We start from the raw sequence: 23,486 nt of genomic DNA, 5'->3' as shown, positions 1-23,486 counted from the left end.
GTGCTATAATTGTGTCCCTAGTGCTTCTATCAACCTAGACGTGAAAAAGAGCAACCCAGTAACTTTTTTTGTAAGCCATTCTGTGCAAGCATGTGAAAAAGTCGTTCAGATTTTGCCTGTTTTGTGAGGTAGGTAGCATCACCTCATTTGCATTTTAAAGGAAACACCCCAAAACGGCACACTTTGGCTCAGGCCTACAAAGTGGAAATTTTAACATGCTAAAATTAATTATCTGTGGAGTATTTCGAGCTAAAACTTCTCATACGCACTCTAAGGACACCTAATACTTATTTTACATCTTTAAAAAATATCATAATATGACCCCTTTAAAACCACTAAAAAATAACTTGTGCATAAGCACTGTATACCAAACTATTTTACTAAATATAAAAACACGTGACGTTAATTAAAATTTTAATTCGTTTACAGGAAAAAGATGCTGAGGAGTAAACACTTTGAGGGCTCAAAACAAAACAAGCTAGACAATCTAAATCTTTAGTGTTATTTTACTGTAAAATTAAGTACACTTATCCCAAGTTCTAGATTTTTACTGGGTAGAAATTGTTGTGGGGGGTTAATATATTGGTTTTAAAGTCAAAACGTTGACATCCACGTGGAGTACTGGTATAAGGTCATCCCTCTACAATAAATACAGTACAGTACCGCTAAGTATCTCACCGCTAGTGGGCTGCCTTGTTACTGTATCCGCTAGCAGCGTCGTTGCTGCCGCAGTTGTCAGGGGAATGGCGTCCCTGGAATGTGGTCTCCTGCAGTTTACTTCCAGATGCGTAACCGTGGAACCTGCCAAATAAACCCAAATTCAGGATTACAGCAAGGATTTTGAGGAGCACGACTTTCAAAATGGTGTTTCGGCACAGCCGCGCGCGGGATACGAGATGCTGCGCAACTCCTGTACTCACGCGTCTCGATGTAAACAATGACATCTGCTGAGTTAAACCGGAGCGTGTCATGCTGCCACAACAAGACAGTGACAAATTTACAGACAACAGCAATGTTTAGCCGTTTACACGGTAGTTTAAATCAAATGGTGTTATTTTGTTGTCGGTTGGCGTAGTTCATCATCTTTAATTATTAATCTCGCAGGCTTTTATCAAGTTAGCTACTGATGCCTTTACAGTGACGTCTGTTTTAATGCGCGTGATCTGTCAAAACGACGGGGCGGACGGGAAAACATCGACTACTGTCTTTTTTAAGGTTTTTTACTGATTTTTAAATAGTGGATTTGAAACACAATGCGAATGTTGTCAAGTTAGGGGCTGTGAAAATGATAGAAACGCATGAGAACACCGAGAAAGATGATGCCGCATCATCATCACCGGCAGCCCAGTCGCTGCCCCGTCAGCGAGTCTCTCTGAAGAAGAGCAGCGTGTGCTCGCGCTCATACTTCATGGTGGTCATGGTCTTCTTCCACGTGTACATCATCAATGTTATCGCACTTCTGCTGTATGTTCATTATAATAACGGATCCACAACGAGCGTGCCAAACCAGGATTATAGCAGCACAGGCAGCAGTCATAAAGTTTCCGCAGCGTCGGATGCGCAGACCCCTGCAGACTCAGGATTCCCAAGACTCAGTATACCTCGCATTGAAGGCATACGGGTACAGGAAAAAATGCATGTTTCAGACTTCTCTCGTTGTTTTTGATCAGTCTTTCAAGCTAGACAGGACAAATTAAGTTTTTTTATTTTGTTTAGGTGGGTCATGTCCAAAAAGTGTCACTGATGCCAGGCAAAGTCCACGAGATGAAGACACTCAGTCTTAAGCCCCTGCTGTTTGGTAAAACATCTTGATTTAATTGGTAAAGAAAGAGTTAATAGTTAGTTGACATAAAATTACTATAAAAGTACCATCCCTGCTGGGTTAAGATATATATACATACATACACTCACCTAAAGGATTATTAGGAACACCATACTAATACTGTGTTTGACCCCCTTTCACCTTCAGATCTGCCTTAATTCTAGGTGGCATTGATTCAACAAGGTGCTGAAAGCATTCTTTAGAAATGTTGGCCCATATTGTTAGGATAGCATCTTGCAGTTGTGGAGATTTGTGGGATGCACATCCAGGGCACGAAGCTCCAGTTCCCCCACATCCCAAAGATGCTCTATCTGGTTGAGATCTGGTGACTGTGGGGGCCATTTTAGTACAGTGAACTCATTGTCATGTTCAAGAAACCAATTTGAAATGATTCAAGCTTTGTGACATGCTCAGGTCCTGCTGGAATAGCCATCAGAGGATGGGTACATGGTGGTCATAAAGGGATGGACATGTTCAGAAACAATGCTCAGGTAGGCCGTGGCATTTAAACAATGCCCAATTGGCACTAAGGGGCCTAAAGTGTGCCAAGAAAACATCCCCTAACACCATTGCATTAATGAGAAATTGAACAGGTGTTCCTAATAATCCTTTAGGTGAATGTATGTATGTATGTGTATATATATATATATATAGAGAGAGAGAGAGAGAGAGAGAGAGAGAGGTTTGATAAATTCATCTGTGTAAAATATATTTGTGGGTTAAATTTTTTTTTATAGTATTTACTATAATAAACAGTAGTAAATTGTAGTATACTAAAGCAGGCTAATAGCAGTATACTAAAGCAGGCTAATAGCCTATTAATTATTATACGTACTAGTATAAAATAACTACTATGGTATACTATAGACATAGACATTCTAAAGGATTTACTATTGTAAACAAATAAACTGTAGTAAATACGGTGTAAAGACTAAACAAAACTATAGTATCTAGGAATTTTACTACAGTTTACTATAGTAAATGCTATATTAAAATCAGACTTCGGTGGTCCTAATCTCCGCAGAGATCCCTAATTTTCTGTCAGCGGAGGAATGTGGTGTAATTGTGCGACTGGCTCAGCTTAAGGGTTTGATGGAGAGCCAGGTGATGGTTCCTGAAGGTCAGGAGGAGCTTAACCAGCAGCTTAACCTCAGTCCAGAGGAAATCTTTAATTTCCTTGACCTCAACCAAGATGGCCAGCTGCAACCTCATGAGGTACCATCAATTTTCATTACTTATTTCAAAGGCTTCAATGTGTGTGTTTGTGCACTTTGTTTAATCTGTTGTTCACCATATTTTCTGGTGTAGATATTGACACACTCTCGAGTGAGAGATGGCATCTGGTTAACTTCTGAGAACCTTAAGGAAATCTATGATGGCCTAAAAGTTGATCTGGATGGAAATGGTAAAGATGAAAAACCTGTATGAACAACTTAACTGACAGATCACATTAACACATTACATTTGAGAGTACGTATTGTATGTACTGTTTTCTCCTTTCACAGGTCTGTTGAGTCTAGAGGAGTTTGGACGTCTAAGAAGCGATGCCTTTCAGCGTTTTCTGCTGCAGCGTGGAGTGGAAAGGAGCCAGCTGGTGAGGAACAGCAGACACACTTGGCTCTACCAGGGCCAGGGAGCACATCAGGTTCTTCAAGATCTCCGTAAAAGGTGTCCACAAGTTTGCTAAATTTATACATCTTATTGAAGTTACCTACATGCTTTATCTGCTGTTCCAATTCTCTTTTTATTTTCGACCATATAGAGTCACTCGTTTAACACGACTGCCGTCATCCCTGGTGGAGTTAAGTGAGCCGCTACAAGTGGTGCGCTATGACAAGGGAGGTCATTACCACGCTCATCATGATAGCGGACCAGTGTATCCCGAAACAGCCTGTACACACACTCGCCTCGCTGCCAACACAACCTCCCCATTCCAGACTTCCTGTAGGTGAGCCACAGGTGTCCAACCCTAATGCATATGTCAATGGAAATTTAAAGGGACAGTTGACACAAAAATGAAAATTTGTTGTTTATTTACCCACCCTAAGCTTCATTGACTTCCATAGTATTTTTTTCCTACAATGGGACTTTTGATCGGGTGGTTTTTATTTTTGGGTGAACTGTCCCTATAAGTCACAAACACTGAAGGTTCCAGTAATGTTAAAAAAGTGAAAATTGTCATTTTTTATATTATTTTGTTTTGAATTATAGATTAAAGAGTTTACTCAGTATAGTGTTTGTTTTGTCTTTGCAGGTATATCACTGTTCTGTTTTACCTTAACAATGTTGAAGAAGGAGGTGAAACCACCTTTCCAGTGGCTGATAACAGGACATACGAAGAAGCGGTATGTTGTGTTTGACAGCTGAAAGTATTTGTCTCACACTCTTTAACCACTGACAGCCAGTATGCTTGTTTCTCAGTCATTGATACAGAATGATGTGGATTTGTTGGACACGAGGAAACACTGTGATAAGGGTAACTTGAGAGTGAAGCCTACTAAGGGGACAGCAGTTTTCTGGTACAATTACCTCTCCGATGGAAGAGGTAATAAAAATGTTGCTCTATTATAATATATTTTGCAGCTGAAACATTGTAAATGTAACTTCAAGGGAATGTCATGCTGTGCTGCCTTCTGTAGGTTGGGTGGGTGAACAGGATGAATATTCTCTTCATGGGGGCTGTGTGGTGACCCGAGGGACCAAGTGGGTTGCCAATAATTGGATCAATGTAGATCCAGTTTACCAGCGGCAGGCACTATACCAACAGTTTGTTTACCAACAACAAGAAATGCAGGAGCAAGAAGAAACTATTTCAGACCAGCACACAGAAAAACACCAAGACTTGTAAACATGTATGCATGCACAAATACAGTTTTACGCAGAACACATACAGTACACACATTCACTTCATCATGTACAGTACTGTACAGTATGGATCAATCAATCAGTTAAACGTTACACACATACTCAGCACTATACTTTCCAAAGCATTTAAACATACTGACCTCATTCACAGACAAATTTGCACAAATACACATCTTTTGTCTTTACGCACTTGCACACATACACTATAATAATGTAGCTCTACCAATAATATACATCTCCTCATAGTTTTGAATTGAATGAGGCTTCACCCAACCTCCAGTGGTCCAGGCGTCTGAACTGGAATTTTTGTGTTGGGTTGAATTCAGGGATAAAGAGAGCTTTATGCAATTGTGAAAGACAATGCTACTGTTCCTACTGTAGATTTGAAGGTAAAATCGTTTTTTTGTCATGGGAATGCAGCCATATTTGATAACTTTGTTTACATACAGTATTTGCACTTTACTGTAAATCCCAAAGGCCATGTACACACTGCGACTAAAAATGATTGGCACTTATTTTTGTTGATGACCGTTTACACTGCAACTGGGTTTAATGTGCAAATGCGCAGTGATGCAACTTTGCAGTGTGTATGTGGCCGAAAAGTGTAAGAAATAGTCCAATGCTTTCTACTGAAGAATTTCTTACATTTAAATCACCAAACATTTTTGAGGAAAATGATCTGAGGATGTGCTTAGCATTAGTTAGTTGTAGTATTACTAGCTTAAAGACATTTTCTGGATTAAATACAACTTAAGATCTATGACAATGGTTTTAGTCTATTTTGTTTTAATAGAAGCGGTGAATGTGGAAAAATAGTTGTTTAAAATTCGAAAAGTTCACAATTCATTAAAAACTTAATAAACAAAAGTTATGTTAGTAGTTAAACTAAAATATGTGTCACATATCTGTGTCTTTAGTGTTCACAAGTTCACAGTGTTCACAAGTTCGCATTAACATGTAATCAAATATGAAAATAAGCATATTTGGCTTGCTGTCCGAGGGGAGGGCTCCGAGTTCGGAATATTAGCTCGAACCCAGAGTACCACCCCCACCCCACCCCCCTTAACTGGGAGAGATATACCAGAAAAGAGTGACGCGATGGGGTGGAGGAGGGGTGCATATATAGAGACTTTTTTTGTGCTGATTGGTTGGATTACATGACCATGCTCCTCCCAAACTTAGTTAAAGGGATAGTTTGCCCAAAATTTTACATTTTTCTCATCATTTTTTCATGTCTCATGTTGTTCTAAACCTGTATGAATTTCTTTTTTTCTGATGAACACAAAAGGAGACATTTTTATAAATGATGGTAAGCATACATCTGATTGTTATCATTTACTTCAATAGTAGAAAACAAATATTATGAAAGTATTGTGATAATATAGTTGACGGTACCCATTGAATTCCAATTGGTTTACATAATTTTATCAGAATGTCTTCTTTTGTGTTCATCGGAAAGAACAGGTTCATACAGATTTAGAACAACATGAGGATGAGAAAATGATGAAAGAATTTACATTTTGGGTGAACTATCCCTTTAAGTAAACTTCACTTATAGCCTCATAGACATTTGTTGTAATTGCATTACTCTAAAAACATTTTTGTTTGGCTGGACTAATGGACAAGCATTCAAATACATACAATGCCTACATTTTAAATACATGTATTTAATCCAGAATATTTCTTTAATTAATAACTCATTATTATTAATATGAGAGTTAAAGCCTTCATTTCCACCTGATGTTTCTCAAATGTCTTCCCCTTTTAGATGCGTATAAAGAGAAGCATGTTAAACTTGCACAAACTTGTATGATTAGGTTGAATTTTATTAATTTATTTTGTAATGTGTTAGTAGTTAGTTGTCGTATTTTAATTGCATCCCAAAAAATCAGACTGAACTTATTTATTTGGTTATTTGTAGTTATTTGTAATCATGTTGCACAAAATCACTTTCCTGAATAAAATATTTAACCTGACCAGTAATGCATACTGTAGGCAGTTTTATTAAAATGCATGCGCGCATGCACCCATAACTTCAAACACATTTATTTTTCATCTGTTTTTAAAATTTTTATCAGTAGTATTTTACAAAGTTGTTCTTAATACCTGCTAATTTTCTTTTCTTTCATTGGTACATAAAATGTATATGAGTTTTCTGATATATTGTAGTGTTGTGTAATGGTCACTTGACATACAGATTAAACAAATGAAATGTAAATTGGGTTAGTAAATAATTTTTTATTTAACAATTATTTATTTACATTTTATGATTGAATTGTAATCGATACATTTTTCATCAATTCACGAACCCCCTGCAATTTCCCAGATTGGGAAACCCTAAACCTAACCCACACGGTCAAAAATAAAAATAAAACATTCTTATCCTTAACTAAAAAAATAAAGTAAATTTCAAAAGTTGTAATTAATTTATTGCCTAACAAAAAATGCACAAATTAATTTAAAGGCAAATTAATTTAATTTACATACCTACTCAAACATTGTCATACCATACAACAGTAACAGTCATACTTTATTAGCATCATCTTTACCAAAATGCTTAAAAACTTAATGCAGAAATTTACAGCTAACCATATAAAACTAGAACAAAGCAGAAGTCTTCTCTCATAGATGGGTACCACTCATGTCCTGAAATGATACATTTGAAACAAATGATGTCATGTCATGAAAAATTCCACAATTAAATACCATAGGCCCAAGTCTTAGATTTGTACACTCACAGGTTTGTGTGTGTGTGTGTGTGTGTGTGTGTGTGTGTACCTGGTAATTATCACGTTGTGGGGACCAATTGTCCCCACAAAGATAGGAATACCAGTGTTTTTGTGACCTTGTGGGGACATTTTGATGTCCCCATGAGGAAACAAGCTTATAAATCAAACAAAATGATGTTTCTTGAAAATGTGAAGTAGGATAAAGTTTTCTGTGATGGTTGGGGTTAGGGACTGGGGTAGGTAAGGGGAATACAATATACAGTTTGTACAGTATAAAATGCATTACGTCTATGGAATGTCCCCATAAAACATGGAAATCAGAGTGTGTGTGTGTGTGTGTGTGTGTGTGTGTGTGTGTGTGTGTTTGTTTCAGTGAGCATATGCTTAAAGAACCTACCAGAGCATTCTCATGGTTGTTAATGGTCATAGCTCCCCGATGCTTGAGACAGTACAAAACTGCATCATGCACAGTAGCAAAGACACGCCCTTCGGTGATGACATTAGAAAAGAACCCACCACGTTCAAGCTGTTCCACCACCAGTGCTGGAGAAAGGCATAATTCATATATGTTAATCATAGCAACTCTAATTTGGACTAAATTACTGGACGGTTGTGATACAGTGTAACAGTAGTGAATCATATAACACTAACATTACCGATAGACTTAGTGGAAGGTATAAAAAGTGGGAGATACACCTACTTTGACAGCCGGCTAAGTAGATATCCACATCAATCTCTCCAAAATCATGGAATATCTACAATAAACAATGACAGAATTTACATTTTTGATCTTTTACAACATTTAACAAATGTTCGTATAAATTAAGCATAGTGATTTATATTCTTTAAAATTTCATACTGTATTACTCACATTCCTCAGCGTTTTGATGGCCACTGTATCGATGAAGTTAGCAGTAGAGAAATCTAAGATGATAGAGTGTATATCCCAAGTCCACTTCCCAAGGGATCCCAAAGAAACCCTTTCCAGGTCTCTGCTTACAGTGTCTTCACTGCTTGAATCCAGTGTGGTGGTGTCCCCATCATGTAGATCTGACAATGACCCAAGGGTGGTTGTATCAGGGTCAGTTCCCTTAAGGTACATCCAGGTGTGACGGCCATCAGATGTCTGTGGTGTCTCGGGCATTACAAACACTGTACTGTTTTCTCGCTCTATCCAACCGGGCTCTTCGTCTCTCAGTGTGTCTTCGTCCATTTCTCTCAACTGTTCTGCCACTTCTTCAACTGAAAATACAACATTTTTGGATCGCTGAGAGGCTGCCCTGAGAGCTATTTTCTGTAAAAGGAGAACGAAAGGAAAAGTGCAGAGTTGAAGTTGCATGCAAAACTCACTATGATGACTTAAAAGTGTTTACAGTATCTCAATACAGGATAGGCACATTAACTCATACCAAGCAAATAATCTGTTAGAGCAATTTATATGTCACCACAGACCACAAAACTAGTCATAAGTAGCACAGGTATATTTGTAGCTAAGGCCAAAAAGACATTTTTGGGTCAAAATTATCGATTTTTCTTTTATGCCTAAAAATATTAGGATATTATGTAAAAATCATGTTTCATATTTTGTAAATTTCCAACCGTAAATGTATCAAAACTTTATTTTTGTGGATGCAGTTGCTAATGACTTGCTAATGGACAACTTTAAAAGCAATTTTCTCAATATTTCGATTTTTTTTTGCACCCTCAGATTCCAGATTTCCAAATAGTTGTATCTCGACCAAATATTGTCCTATCCTAACAAATCATACATCAATTGAACCCTTATTTATTCAGACTGCATGTGATGTATACATCTCAATTAAAAAAATTAACCCTTTTGACAGATTTTGTGGACCAGGGTCACATATCATCATCCATCTTGTAACCATGGAAACAACTGGAAGAGATCATCTACCTGTATTTTGGCTTCTTTTTGTGCTCTTCTCTCTGCTCTCCTCTCTCGACGTCTCTGCTTAGCCTCCTGTCTGCGTTTATAAGTGAGCATTTTTCCGATGTCCAGACCACTCTGTGTGTAAAAAGCAGTGATTTTTGTTTCGTAAACATAATACCAGACAACACACACAATCCATGGTTACCACCGGGCCATGACCAGACAATGCTGGTCAACCAACAAGATCCTTTTGGTGAGTCTGGTTAACTTAAGTAAAGAAGTTAAGAAGCTGGGTACCATCATCCCAAAAATATACTGTGTGCTAGTGACCTTCTCAACAGGACAAACCTTCTTTTTAAGGGCCTCAAGGTAGAGTTCAGCATTTGCAAAGTACATGGTGGCAGAGGAGCGAAAGATGGTAATACCAGGTACCTCCCTCACCTGCAAAACACATAGACCATAAAGCATGTTTGTTATTGGTCTGTAGAAGTAAATATATGCAATTCATATACAGTATGCAATTCATTATTCAGATATTACTGGAGATACAATGGTCATGTGCAGTGGCGGCCGGTGACTTCTTTATTCGAGGGCACTCGATGCGAAGTTTGTCACAACATGTATACATGTATAAAGAGATCCTGTGTGCATCACGTGACTTGTCAAAATAAGTGCCTGCTGCAGACGCGTCTAAAGGGTTTATGATAAAAGAGACGCTGGTGTTTGCCAGATACTCGCATAATCTTATGCATAATCAGAGTTTACTGTTAAGAAAATGTCTTGGGTGTATTTTGTGAACGTGAGCGTCTCTTTTATCATAAACGGTTTTGTAGCATGTGCAGCAGGCTCTTATTTTGACAAAACACGTGATGCACATGGATAACATGACGCAACAAACACATATTTTGAAAATGCAAGCAACACACATGACACTACGAACACTTATTTTGAATTAGCGCCCCTCGGATGAGCAGTCATGTGACTATTAAAAAATATATATTTCTCACTTGAATATTAAGAAAAATATATTTGTAAAGCTGCATGTACTGTATGATAGAAGCCACTTAACCCCTCACCTCCTTGTGTGTTTCCATGTCTAGATAAAGCTCAGTGCCAGGAAGTTGTCCTAGCAGTGAGTACCTAGGCCTAAGAGACAGAAATACAACATTATGCTGTAAGCAAATAAGAGCAATTGACTTGAATAAGAGAGATTAGAAGCAGAGAAAGACTTACCGTTGAGTCCTGAAGATCACTGTCAGTAGAGCGAAAGCCATGGAGGCACCCAGACCCATATCCAAATTAAAGAGTACAGTAGACACAAATGTCACCAACCATATCAACTACAGACCACAAAAACACAAAAAGATGATGTGATAAATAATTACAGTATGTGTGTTGACAGAATCGACAGAATTACATATTCATTGTAATTTTAGAGGTGTTTTAGGGGGTTGCCTTGCCAGGACAGTGTTTGCTAAGACGTAGTTTAGTTTAACACATTGATGGGCCAATAAATAAAGTGTGGTTCATATTTCAAAACAGCGATACTAATAGTCAAAATTGTCCTAGCAAGCACCTCTTAAAGGTTTTATCGGACGCATGCACGTTGCAGCAGTTATGCACCTGTCGCAAAATTAACTTCCGGTCTGTATTGATCAGTCTGGCTACTGGCTAAACTGACCTTACCATACCATACCACTACAAATACCATGTCGAAAATAAAAATGTTTGTTTTACTAAAGGCGGGGGGAGACGGCGATCATGATTCACTGCTGTGCAAAGAAAAGGTTTGGGAGCCAGGCAAGAATTTAAGGACCTGTAGCTAACATTGAATACATTCATTTTACACACTAACATTAGCTCAGTGTAGTAGTTGATACGCTTTAGCTATTATTTAAACTAAGGTAATGTACTTGTTATCAGAAATAATCTACTCTAGAAGGACTCTGTTGTTATTTATTCTTTGCGGAATAGTCAATGACATGACGTTAATTATTTTGTGTCGTATGGATCAATTAAATGTAAAAGGGTTAAAATTTTAAAATAAATTTGCAGATTACTTGCATACATTCTCTTTTTTTTGAGGACCAAGTCTAAAATTTCTGGTTTTATTTCATTTTGACAGAATATTTGGGGGATAATTGCAAAAATGTCAATGTGGTGTAACTAGTATTTTTTAAATTAAAATATAAATATATTCATAAAAAAATTTGGAATAAAATATAATCATCTAGTTTAGTGTAATATAATTTCTTTTACATATATTTTTACATCATTTGTCAAAGATTATTTAAAGAACAGAGCTGTTTTCAGCATATGTCAGGATAAATATTACAAAAACGCATACAAATTTTCAATTTAGAAATAACTAATAAAATGATATTTTAAAATGTTTTTTTTTTTGTTGATGATTACAGTTACATGCCATTAAGGTGGATAAAATATTTAATATTTCTCATTCTTTGGCGCAATTGGCGGTTACACCTTTTGACATTTTCCCATTCAGTCTTAACTTATTTTGTGTCGTATGGTTCAATTAAATGTAAAAGGATTAAAATTTCAAAAGAAATTTGCAGATTAATTGCATACATTCTCTTTTTTGAGGACCAAGTCTTAATTTCTGGTTTTATTTAATTTTGACAGAATATTTTGGGGATAATTGCAAAATGTCAATGTGGTGTAAGTTTTTATAAATATATTCATAAAAAATGTGTAATAAAATATAATCATCTAGTTTAGTGTAATATGATTTTTTTACATACATTTTTACATCATTTGTTTAAGATTTTTTTAGAAAAGCAGTTTCAGCATATGTCAGGACAAATATTACAAAAACGCATAACAATTTACATTTTGAAATAATACAATTATATTTAAATGTTTTTGTTTTTTTGATGATTACGCTTACATGCCATCAAGGTGGATAAAATATTTAATATTTCTCATTTTTTGGTGTAATTGGCGGTTACACCATCTTAACTTTCATAAAAATGGTGCAAATGTAATTTTTTATTGCACAAAATTTACATAAATACACTATGTGCATTGAAATAAACCTGATGCATGCTTTTAAAACAAGTTTTTTTTTAAATATTTTTGATTTCTCACATTGCCAAACCGTTTTTGTCACTGACCTGGAAGTCTACCGAAAGTCTGGGCCACAAAAGCCGCTTGTTTATGTTGTTGCCTCTGAAACCATTTATAGATGAAAAATGTATGATTTTTTTGCATGACATACCAGATCAATCTTGCTGGTACGCCACAAAGTAACTATGTCATAGTACTGCATGAACATCCCCTTCAGATTCACGAAGACAATTGCAGAAAGAACTGCCTAGACACACACAGAAAGAATAGAAAATATATTATCATACATATAGTTTTACACATTTATTCTGATTCAAGAGGATTGTTTACACCTACCTTAGGTAGATCTTGAAAAAGCGAGCCTAACTTCAGTATTGTCACCAGCACTATCACACCAGACACAACTCCTGCGATCTAAAACAACACAATATGATACTTACTACAGCGGATGTGTAACTGCATGCATGGCTCTGTCACACAGGTGACATTGTGTTTGTCTCACCTGTGTCTTGCCACCTGTGCTCTCCTGTATGAGACTTCGGGACATAGAAGAACAGACTGAAAAACATTGGAAAAAACCTCCAAACGTATTACTGAGACCCAAAGCCACCAGTTCCTAGATCACAACACGAGGGATAGAGAGAGAAAGAGTTCAGTCGAGTAGTTTTGTTATGTGATTGTCTACAACCATATGTGATTTACTTACTTGGTTGCTCTCTACTCTGTAACCATGTTTAAGACCAAAGTTTTTGCCAAGTGAAATAGAAATGGCATAGCCCACAATGGCCAGGGCAAAAGCATCCCCCACCACCTCAGAAAAGATTGTGACATTTGGGACTTTGGGAGGCTGAAGTCTATGTAGGAAAATCAGAACAACCACTGAATGAGTTATGATACATATTTTGACATTTAAAGGGATAGTTCACTTTAAAATTAAATTTCTATCATCATTTACTCGTCCTCATGTTGTTCTAAATCTGTATGAATTTCTTTTTTCTGGTGAACACAAAAGAAGATATTTTGAGAAATGATGGTAAACACACAACAGTAAGTGGCCATTGACTTCCATAGTAGGAAAAAAATATTTTGGAAGTATTGTGATAAATGACTAAGAAAATGTTTTGATAAATGATGGTAAGCACACAGTTGATGGTACCCATTAAATTCCATCATATTTTTTTTATTCCTACTATGGAAGTCTATGGTCACTTACTGCTGTGTGTTTACCATCATTTCTCAAAATATCTTCTTTTTGTGTTCACCAGAAAAAAGAAATTCATACAGATTTAGAACAACATGAGGACGAGTAAATGATGACAGAATATTCATTTTAAAGTGAAATATCCCTTTAAAATATGTTGGATTGTGTCAACCTATTTCATAGAGTTTAAAACGATTTTTATTAGCTATTATATGTGAAGATCTAATTATGAGATCGAAACCATTAAAGGGATAGTTTACCCAAAAAAGAAAATTATGTCATCATTTACTCAACCTCAGGTTGTTACAAACCTGAATACATTTCTTTGTTTTGCTGAACACAAGATTTGTATACAGGTTTGTAACAACCTGTAGTTGAGTAAATAATGACAACATTTTCATTTTTGGGTGAATTATATAATATTATATAATATCTATAATATTAAAACATTATAGATCTTAAAACTTACCCACTTGGAATTTCCCCAACCACTGATATCTTATAGCTGTCATTCAGTCGAGTGTAGAATGATATAACTGTCCCCACTACAATCTAGTACACATACACAAAAACTTTCATAAATATCATGAGCTCAGGGTAAAATCCTATTAATGATTCCTGCATAATGACTAAGAAGCCAGACTGGGTAGTTCAATGAGTTATAACTAAGTGATGTGAAAAAAATGATGACTACACATATAAATAACATACACCCTTAAGGCCGAAGTATAGTCTATTATTATATGTACGCAAGGGTCTGTGTACTGTCCGCGTTACACAATTTTCTCCATCAGAAGAGTGCGTGCATAAGGTTCCCACACCTTAGTTAACTTCAAATTCAAGGACCTTTCAAGGACTTTCCATGTCCAATACCCTCAAATTCAAGGACTTAATGTGGGGACACATTTCAAGTGAGAGCAAGGTTACATTGTGTTACCTTTAAAGATACATTGTTACAGTTCCCTTTCAAGGGAACTCGCGCTGCGTCACTGCGTAAGTGCCTCCAAGGGTAAGTGCGTCTGAATGTGTATATCAAATTCAACCAATGGTGAGGCTTAACAACAAAGACTGGGTGACGCTGGAGACAGGAAGTATATCGCTATCTGAAATATTGCCAAAGATGACGTTACAGGGACACAGGAAGTATGGCAAGGGAGACGCAGCGCCTCGTTCCCTTCTAATAGAACAACAGTTACATACGTAACTCGAGTCATTTTCATGTGTCAAACACAACTATGCAAAAAAGCATCTTTGTATGAGTCAACATTCGCATACAGAAGACATTAGCATTTAAAGCTAACAGTTTAGCATGTGTGCTTAAAAAGTCTAGAATTTTTATGATATTATCCTGCACTACACAGGAAATAATATGGATTTTTTTTTTTCAGAAAACATCTTGCATAAAATAGATTCAAGCACTTTCAATGGCCTGTATCTATGTATATGTACACGTACGTGTCAAATAAACTATAATTTGCAGGGCTGGACTTTCGTTTGTGTGCGTATGTCCGCGTACAAGTAAAAAACAAGACTATACTCTGGGCTTTAAAGTTAACCACTACTGAAACAAAACACACCCCCTGCTTAAAGTTATGCCAAACAAAACCTATAAAATAAAGTGCATATGAAAAAGACAGAATCTAATAAAGGACAGATGCAATTCTGTTGTTAATGGAGACAAAACAATGGACAGAGTAAGCAAACAAGATGAGCAAACAGAGAGCTATTACTGGACGTACAGTACAGAGTTCCACTGGAATAGGCACCAGCAGTTTGTGTCTGAGTGCGTTGTTAAGCTCCTTTGCTGTGATGAGAACCACAATGGACACGACACTGACCAGCAGAGTTGGAATATGAGTCTTGGGCAACAGCGGAAACAGGTCTCCTAAAGTCTGCACAGAGAAATGACACATTAATGCCTGAATGCATAGTGCTGTGCATTTTATATTCATTTTAATTTATTGCACTCACATAGATAACAGACAGAGGTCCATTGAAGCGTTTTGGTGAGAGTCCGAGGATGTTCTTTAACTGAGCTACTACGGCGTGAAAAGACGCTGCCGTGGTATAACCTCTGACCAGTGGCTCTGAAAGATACGTGCCGACAAATCCAAACTGCAAAAAGCCTAATACAACCTAACAGCGAGAACACAAAATTATAGTTAAAGGCGGGGTGCATGATCTCTGAAGCTAATGTTGATATTTGAAATCACCTTAACAAACACGCCTCTACCCCAATAGAATCTGGACCTTCTTTTGATAAACCCGCCCCACACATACGCAACACAGGCAACAATGTCGGTTAGTAGACATGCCTCTTACTGCTGATTGGCTACAAGTGTGTTTGGGTACTCGGCCCGACTCTCTTTTCCAAAGTGTTTTTCAAAAAGCATGCACCCCGCCTTTAATTCAATGCCATAGTTAGTTGATCTTAACTGTTTTAATTAATGTAAAATCATGGATCAGTTGGTCATGGCTTAATTGGCATAGCATTGTGTTGTGGGTTCAATCCAAGGTAACACACATACTGAAAAAAGGTGTACCTTGAATGCACTATACATTGGTTTAAAGCATTTGCCAAATGCATAAAATGTAATTGTGTTTGTTCATGTAAATTTGCCTTTAGCTACATTGTGTACATTTTTGTGTGTACGCATTTGTCTGTTTGTGTTGGTGTGTATTTAGGTACCTGAATAAGGCCTCCCAAGACAGTGGCAGCAGCTGCAACCTGTACTCTATAGAGGTCTCTTGATGTGATATCCACCTCCTCGGTCACATTTGTCCCATTATAAACAAGGAAATTTGCATCAGGACCAAGTCTCTCTGTCACGCTACCAATCATAATACTGAGGATAGTAAATGTGCCTATGACACACACATAAAAACAAACACATTTTAAGTTAGATTATTATGAATTTCACATTTAAATGTTAAAACATTTATAATAGATAATTCATTCTTTATGTGAAGAAAAAAACATATTTAAATCAAAAGAAGAAGAGTTTTGATCTTACCTATAGAAATGTGTCTAGAGGTACCAAAAATAAAATATATTAATGATGGATATAGGGATGTGTAGAGTCCAAATACTGGAGGCAAAGAGGCCAGCAACGCATAGGCCATTCCTGAAACATCCAGACATAAGACCCTTAAACAAAGTCATTATCTTTTGAGTTTTTGGTAAAACAATAGGTGTGATCTTACCTTGTGGCAGGTGCATGATACCCACGCTAATGCCAGAGATGAGATCCGGCATGCCATAATCCCATATGGAATAACGTGGCAACCAGGATAAAATTGGAAAAAAGCCAACTATGCCACGCTTCAGTCTGGGTACAGAACAGCTGATAAAGAAAACAGAGATTTAATTGATAGCACTCCGTAAGCCGTATTTTATTTCCACAAATGTGTTTGTAATACTTAAGTTTACCTGAGTGATCTTTTTATACACTGGGAGATGGGAATGTTAGTCTGAGAGTAGTCCAGTCTCTGAGATAATTCCTTCAGCTTCTGTTCATCCATTACATCTCTTTGTACACTGTACCCTGCGTGTCCCGAATCCATTTCTCTATTTGTTGTATAAATGCTATAATTTCTATAAATGGTCTATCAATTGGCCAAGCCTTGACTACTTTTCAAAAACAAAATAACACTGTTTTCAGTGTAAACTATATAACAACGTGTTCTGTATCTCGATGATAGCTGATGTATCTTCATTGTAAACTTGTGGGATATTTAAAGGGGGGGTGATGGGGTTGATCTGCCTTAAAAGAGGGCTGTGCTTTCTACCAATCATTAACTTGAGAACAACACTAATAATAAATAATAAATTTGATTAATGCATAAAATAAAAATATTATGTGTTTGCAAAAGTATTTCCAATGTGTATGTACTGTAATAACGGAATTACAGAATATCAAACTTATAAATGTATACACTTTGTGCATACAAATCTCTTTTATTCTCTAATCTTATTGGTACAGTAATGCTGACTCTGCCTTTCCTCCAGTTCATTAGCATCCGCTACTTTTTGCACTTTATGGGTCAATTGTAATGGAAACACTTTCCGGTCCTGTTAAAACTTTCCGTTGTGATGTGCAGTAAGAACTGATGACTATAAAGACAACAGGAAGATATGTTTTGACGTCATTCATCCATCAAACATTACAACACAACACAATCATTGCAGTCATTAAAGGTCTTTAAAATTGGAAGTTGGTGCAAGATGTTCTTTCCTGTGTGGTTAATATATTTATTAATTATTATTAAAAGTTAACTAAAGTTTAGGCCTGAGTTCTAATTGTGCTTATGGTCCTATTTTTACCCCACTTACACAACAGCATGAGTTCAAAGCTAAACTGACACACTGGTACAAAATATGTACCCCAGCTGTCACTAGGGGGTACCTTTTAAAAAGGTCCTAGTATGGACTATTAGGCACAGATATGTAAACATTTGGTACCAATGTATATTTGATGTACTTATGTACTAATGAGGCAATGACTAACTAATGACTAACTATAATACATTTTTAGGTCCAAAATTGTACATTTTGAAAGGGTACCGCCCCAGTGACAGCTGTGGTACATAATTTGACCATTATTATTTATCTGACAGTGTATTGAATCCCATTTAATTTCTAAAAACATTTTCTTCTTAAAAGTACACGCCCACACTTTGGGAACCCAGCCCACCCACCGCATCCCCCAAAGTTATTTAAGTCAATACATACTTTTCTCATCTCTGTGCGTGCTGTAACTGTCCGACGCAGCCCCCGCCAGCTCAGCACAAAGACTGGAAGCAAATGGCCCCAGCCAACACACTGCTCCTAATAAGCCACAAATCAACGCAATCATTTGAAGTGCTTCGCCTTCTGAGACTATAGTTCCCAGTATGTATACTGTTAAAAGATGGCTGTGTCTCATATGACCTTGTTATTTGTACACACAGTGTGACTATACAAATCACAACACATAAATAGGAAAATGTTCGCATTATTTTGTCACCTATCGGGAGCAGCATGCCAGCTGGAGCCATTTACTTCCAGTCTTTGTGCTAAGATAAGCTAGTGGGGTTGCGTCAGACAGAGTTACAGCACGCACAGAGATGAGAGAGGTATGTATGGACTTATCTAACTCTGGGGGATATGGTGAATAAGCTAAATTCCCAAAATGTGGGCGCGTTCCCCCAAGAGTGTCTAAGGCTTCTACATTTTACAAAACATTCATGCATTTGGCAGATGCATTTACCCTTATCAACCTCCATTTATTTAAAAAATACAGTCCCTAGCTGTCAATGGGACGGTACCCTTTAAAAAGGACACCTTTGCACCTAAAAATTCATACAGTACAATATTAGTACTTCAGAAGTACATATTGGTACCAAAGAGTGCATAGTAGTACCTCAAAGGTACAAGTGTACTGCCCCAGTGACAGCTAGAGCTAGAAACCATTTTCTGACCATTTTTCACATGCTGTTACTTACGAAAGTCATATCATTCTACTCTGATCTAAATATGCCAGCTCCTGTATTAGATATCCGTTGTTGGCAAATCCCAAGCGGGGATTTAAAGTTGCATTGCACCTTGTGGTGTTGCACAAGCAAATATTGTATTTGCAAAATAACAATAAGAAAATTTACTGAATTACATTGCATTTTAAACTGCTTAGTATGGAAAGCAGATTGTGTCTATAAGCACAATACTCACTTCCAAAATAAACATTATTAAACATTCAAATGGAAACTGCATTTTTACTTATTATAACATTAAACCATATTCATCCAAAGTAATATTTGCCCCAAAAGTAATGGTCAAAACAGCATTAAGGAACAAATGCTCACACATCGTGTAGTCACTTTAAGAAAACCATGGGGTGAAATTTGACCTCAACGCTTCAGTATACTGAGGGTCTTTCCCCCACATTCTAGAAATCCAGAAATACCCAAATAAAAGTACTGTAAGATAGTCACAAGTCTGTTCAATATATCAAAGATGAATTTCTACATGGGCTTAAATATTAAGTGTGTTACATTTCCTAGGCACAAGAATATTTGTTTCATAGTTCAAGTATCCCCCCTTCGGCAGTTTGACAAATTCTGGTCTATAATTAGCTCTGTTGCTCAGTGGTCATGAAAGGTTGAGTACACAGAGCTCCCTCCCTCTTTTTGTGTTTACTGTTAGAAGCAGAGCAGTGTGTTTGGGTCGAGCGTGGGTAATGGACAAATTGTCGCCTCAGGCCAGAAACCATAGGAAGCCAGCGATCTGGTACGATTCACTGATGCATGTGATAATATGTAGAATTAGACTTGCATGTTTGCTTGTTGTTGCCAACACTGCGACTGATATGACGTCAACAGTTTGTCACTAAAAAGAGCACTGACACATTTAAGCAAAGTCTCTAAGACCAAAATAAAAATTATTGGTGCAAGTGATTTTTAATAAGGATCAAACTTTTATTAGGACCCAATATTGGGTCACAATCTATGCACTACACTGTAAAAAGTTTTTTTTACTTAAGCATATAAGTTGAAAAAAAAATTTTTTTTTAAGTGTTACCAATTGAAGTAATTTTTAATCCATCATGTTGCTATAAACTTGCATTAGCTAATATAAATGTTTATCTCTTCAGATCAATCCAGGATGTGTTCAGGCGAAGCATAAAACCTTAAACACAGTGAAAAACACAAGGATCTAAAATGGATCTCAGAGCCAAGCATGGTTTGACGCTGTTGGAACAGCTAAACCGCATGCGGGAGACTGAGCTGTTGACAGATGTTGTGCTAATAGCTGAAGGTGTCAGCTTCCCATGTCACCGCGCAGTGCTCTCTGCATTCAGCCCCTACTTCCGTGTAATGTTTACCTGCGGCCTGCGTGAAAGTACCAGTCGTCAGGTAGTATTAAGAGACATGCCAGCACAAAGCTTGGCCCTTCTGTTGGAGTACATGTACAGCTCCAATCTCCCACTCACTGCAGCCAACGTGCAGGGGATCTCTGTTGCTGCGTTTCTCTTACAGATGGATGACGTGTTCAGCCGTTGTCAGATCTACATGATTGACAACATGGATACATCCAACTGCCTGGGCATCTATTACTACGCCCGGGACCTGGGGGCAGAGGATCTGGCGGATCAAGCTCAACGCTACCTGCGGCAACACTTTACGGAAGTGTGCCTCGGTGAGGAGGTGCTGGAGTTGGAGGCACACCAGCTAGGGGCGCTAATCGGCTCAGACGACCTTAACGTTTCACGGGAAGAGAGCATTTTGGATGTGGTGATGCGCTGGGTGAAGCACTGCACTGGCGGCGTAGGGTCAGAAGTGGAGAACCGTGCCAGACACCTTCCAGAACTCTTAAGGAAAGTACGTCTTCCCCTGGTCGGTGAAGATTACTTAAAAGGGACTTTGAAACGAAACACGACACTGCTGGCCGATGCCGAATGTCTTGAAATAATGAAACAGGCTATTGAAACGGCAAGCATGGATGCAGATGCTCCACCCCGCCGACTGAAACTGCGCTATGGCATGGAGACCACAGATCTCTTGCTCTGCATTGGTAATGATGGCGGAGGGATACGTTCGCGTTACGGAAGTTACACAGAGCGCAGCTTCTGTTACGCTCCCAATACCGGGCGAACACTTTTCATTACCTCACCACGATACAATGATGCACTCGGATACGTCTTTGCCGGGGTGGTGACCGAGAAGAATCTGATTATTGTGTCTGGAGAGCTAGGAGCAAGAAAGATGTCAAGACAGAAAGAAAGAAACGTCGAGATTTTCATGTGAGGCTTCTGCAGGAGAAAATTACAGTAATACCCCAAATGTTTTTAAACCGTTTATAGTATCGACGCAGATAGTTTGTTTGTTTTTAGCAAATGTTTGCCTTGACTTTTTTAGGTACAACAAGGAAGCCCAAGGTAGCTGGAAACACTTGAGTTCAGCAGAATATCGGGACTCTTATGCCCTGAGCTCTCTGGGAGAGAACCTGTATCTGATTGGTGGTCAGATGAAGCTGAAGAATCAGTATCTCATCACCAATAGTGTTGAACGCTGGTCTTTAAATGGTGGGCCTTGGCGTAGTGCTGCCCCTCTGCCCATGCCCCTTGCCTATCACAGTGTAGTTCGGATGAAGGGCCGCCTGTATGTGCTCGGGGGGCGAACCCCACAGGTAAATTACATAAAGTGCAAATTGATTATGTTCACAATACAATCTGTCTGAAGTCTTTGAGATCACTACAATTTGTAAGGTATTGATATTAAACTTGTGTGCAGTACTGACAGCACAAGTTCAGTTTTCATGTGCTATAAAGATGTATGACACAAACAAACAAACCGCTTTAAAAAGGATCACAGTGACTAAGCCAGTTTATTGCATTCTCCCTTCTCTCTTTCCCTTTACTGCACCTGTTCTGCCATGTCTCACGAACGACAGTCATACCGGACAGATGACGAGCCCGACCGTATGAGTAACCGGCTGCTTGAATATGACCCAGAAACAAACAAGTGGAGTGAACTCGGCCCAATGAAATATTCAAAATACCGTTGCAGTGCGGTTGCACTCAATGGAGAAATCTATGTACTGGGTGAGATTTTCAAAAGGATTGACAGTGATTCCTGTTTTTCTTTATTTATATAAAAAAACATGTTTTTTGTGTTTTTGAAAAGCAACCCTGTGCTTACTTAATACTGTTGTGTTCACCACAATGTTGTATGTAAGAATTTCATAGTAGTTATAATTACAGTAGCTCACTAACCATTATAGCCTTTGTAATTACTCTATAACACTTCAAACCTTCTTGTGCATATTGTTTACACTAAATGGTTAATCCTAAAACCTAAAGGCGCATGCAATAAATACCAAGTTTTTGCTGTGCTATAAAGAATTTTGTCTTACATTCAACTCCTACAGGTGGTATCGGGTGCGAAGGTGTGGATCGTGGCCAGTCACGTCACTGTCTTAATGTAGTGGAGATCTACAACCCTGATGGAGATTTCTGGAGAGATGGTCCTCCTTTACCATACTCTCTCCTATCACTACGCAGCAATGCTTCAAATGCCGGTGTGGTTGACGGGAAGCTTTATGTCTGTGGATACTACAAAGGAGCAGGTAAATAGATACTGTTATATTAGTCATCAAAATCTCAAAAGTAGTAGTTTCATTAATTGTAAATTAAACCTAACAAACATAATCTGGTTATTAGAGCAGGAAAAAATTACCAACGCTGTGATGATTCAAATTATACAGTATTTCACTCTTTTTTCAAGATCGTCATGATATCATCACTAAAGACATCCTGCAGTTGGACCCTTGGGAAAATGTATGGACTGTAGTGGCAAAGCAGGCACTGATGCACGACTGTTACGATGTATGTTTGGTGGCAAATATGAATCCTCGTGGACTCATTCCCCCTCCTGCTGACTTGGTAGATGAATGACATTTCTCTGATGGTGATTTCTCATAAAAATGAAAACTTTATATGTGATCTGCTGTATAAGACAAAATAGCAAATGCCAGAAGACTAGACAGAAGGACAACAAGATAGGAATAGACGAGCACTTTCAAAAATAATTAAGAATTTGCTAACTATTTAAAATGATTATGCAGATTTTAATGTTTTATTTTCAATTAATTTTACCACTTGCTGAAGAATACAATGTGTGGAATGCATATCAAATGATGCATGGTCGATGCTAAAATATTATTTTTATTAGCAAAAAAACTATGTATTGCATGGAGGTAAACAATATATGTATCTTTTAGCAGTATTAAACAATGTTACTTAACAATTGCGTAAAAATTTCCAAAACTTGTGCCACGTTCTAACTTTAATATATTTTTAAAATGTGTTTTCTTTTTTGATGTTGCACTGAGGTTGTCTAAAATATTATTCTCTA

The 23,486-nt window shown here is 37.6% G+C and overlaps 4 protein-coding genes across 4 annotated transcripts in view; 2 read left to right on the top strand and 2 right to left on the bottom strand.

The window, feature by feature from the left end:
• Nucleotides 1–690, bottom strand: part of LOC129450542 (fibroleukin) — a 53,523-nt gene extending 52,833 nt beyond the window's left edge. Inside the window, exon 1 of the mRNA XM_055213390.2 lies at nucleotides 679–690. The gene's annotated coding sequence lies outside the window, so the exon portion shown is untranslated. The remainder of the gene's footprint in view (nucleotides 1–678) is intronic.
• p4htmb (prolyl 4-hydroxylase, transmembrane b) lies at nucleotides 686–6,905 on the top strand. The gene is made up of 9 exons (XM_055213378.2): nucleotides 686–1,621; nucleotides 1,717–1,798; nucleotides 2,847–3,037; nucleotides 3,131–3,227; nucleotides 3,328–3,490; nucleotides 3,585–3,770; nucleotides 4,077–4,167; nucleotides 4,244–4,367; nucleotides 4,462–6,905. Exons 1-9 carry the CDS (start codon nucleotides 1,286–1,288, stop codon nucleotides 4,668–4,670), a joined length of 1,479 nt encoding a protein of 492 aa, XP_055069353.2. The 5' UTR covers nucleotides 686–1,285; the 3' UTR covers nucleotides 4,671–6,905.
• Nucleotides 6,906–18,272, bottom strand: slc26a6l1 (solute carrier family 26 member 6, like 1). Its single transcript, XM_055213367.2, has 19 exons — nucleotides 17,026–18,272; nucleotides 16,800–16,939; nucleotides 16,610–16,720; nucleotides 16,285–16,460; nucleotides 15,567–15,731; nucleotides 15,335–15,487; nucleotides 14,065–14,147; nucleotides 13,101–13,248; nucleotides 12,897–13,010; nucleotides 12,731–12,808; nucleotides 12,546–12,641; nucleotides 10,541–10,647; nucleotides 10,384–10,453; nucleotides 9,656–9,748; nucleotides 9,332–9,442; nucleotides 8,288–8,710; nucleotides 8,117–8,171; nucleotides 7,814–7,959; nucleotides 6,906–7,333 (listed from the first exon to the last, which is right to left on the bottom strand). Exons 1-19 carry the CDS (start codon nucleotides 17,157–17,159, stop codon nucleotides 7,310–7,312), a joined length of 2,427 nt encoding a protein of 808 aa, XP_055069342.2. The 5' UTR covers nucleotides 17,160–18,272; the 3' UTR covers nucleotides 6,906–7,309.
• A 1,435-nt stretch (nucleotides 18,273–19,707) lies between these two features.
• kbtbd12 (kelch repeat and BTB (POZ) domain containing 12) lies at nucleotides 19,708–23,438 on the top strand. Its single transcript, XM_055213374.2, has 6 exons — nucleotides 19,708–19,860; nucleotides 20,225–21,373; nucleotides 21,489–21,759; nucleotides 22,024–22,174; nucleotides 22,501–22,698; nucleotides 22,857–23,438. The coding sequence occupies exons 2-6, from the start codon at nucleotides 20,292–20,294 to the stop codon at nucleotides 23,024–23,026; spliced, it is 1,872 nt and encodes a 623-aa protein (XP_055069349.1). The 5' UTR covers nucleotides 19,708–19,860; nucleotides 20,225–20,291; the 3' UTR covers nucleotides 23,027–23,438.
• The last annotated feature ends 48 nt before the right edge of the window (nucleotides 23,439–23,486 follow it).

This window comes from Misgurnus anguillicaudatus, chromosome 8 (genome assembly GCF_027580225.2).
Source record: "Misgurnus anguillicaudatus chromosome 8, ASM2758022v2, whole genome shotgun sequence".
In the NCBI taxonomy this organism is placed as follows: Eukaryota; Metazoa; Chordata; class Actinopteri; order Cypriniformes; family Cobitidae; genus Misgurnus; species Misgurnus anguillicaudatus.
The sequence above is the reverse complement of the archived record's forward strand: the minus strand, read 5'-3'. Positions and strand labels throughout refer to the sequence as shown.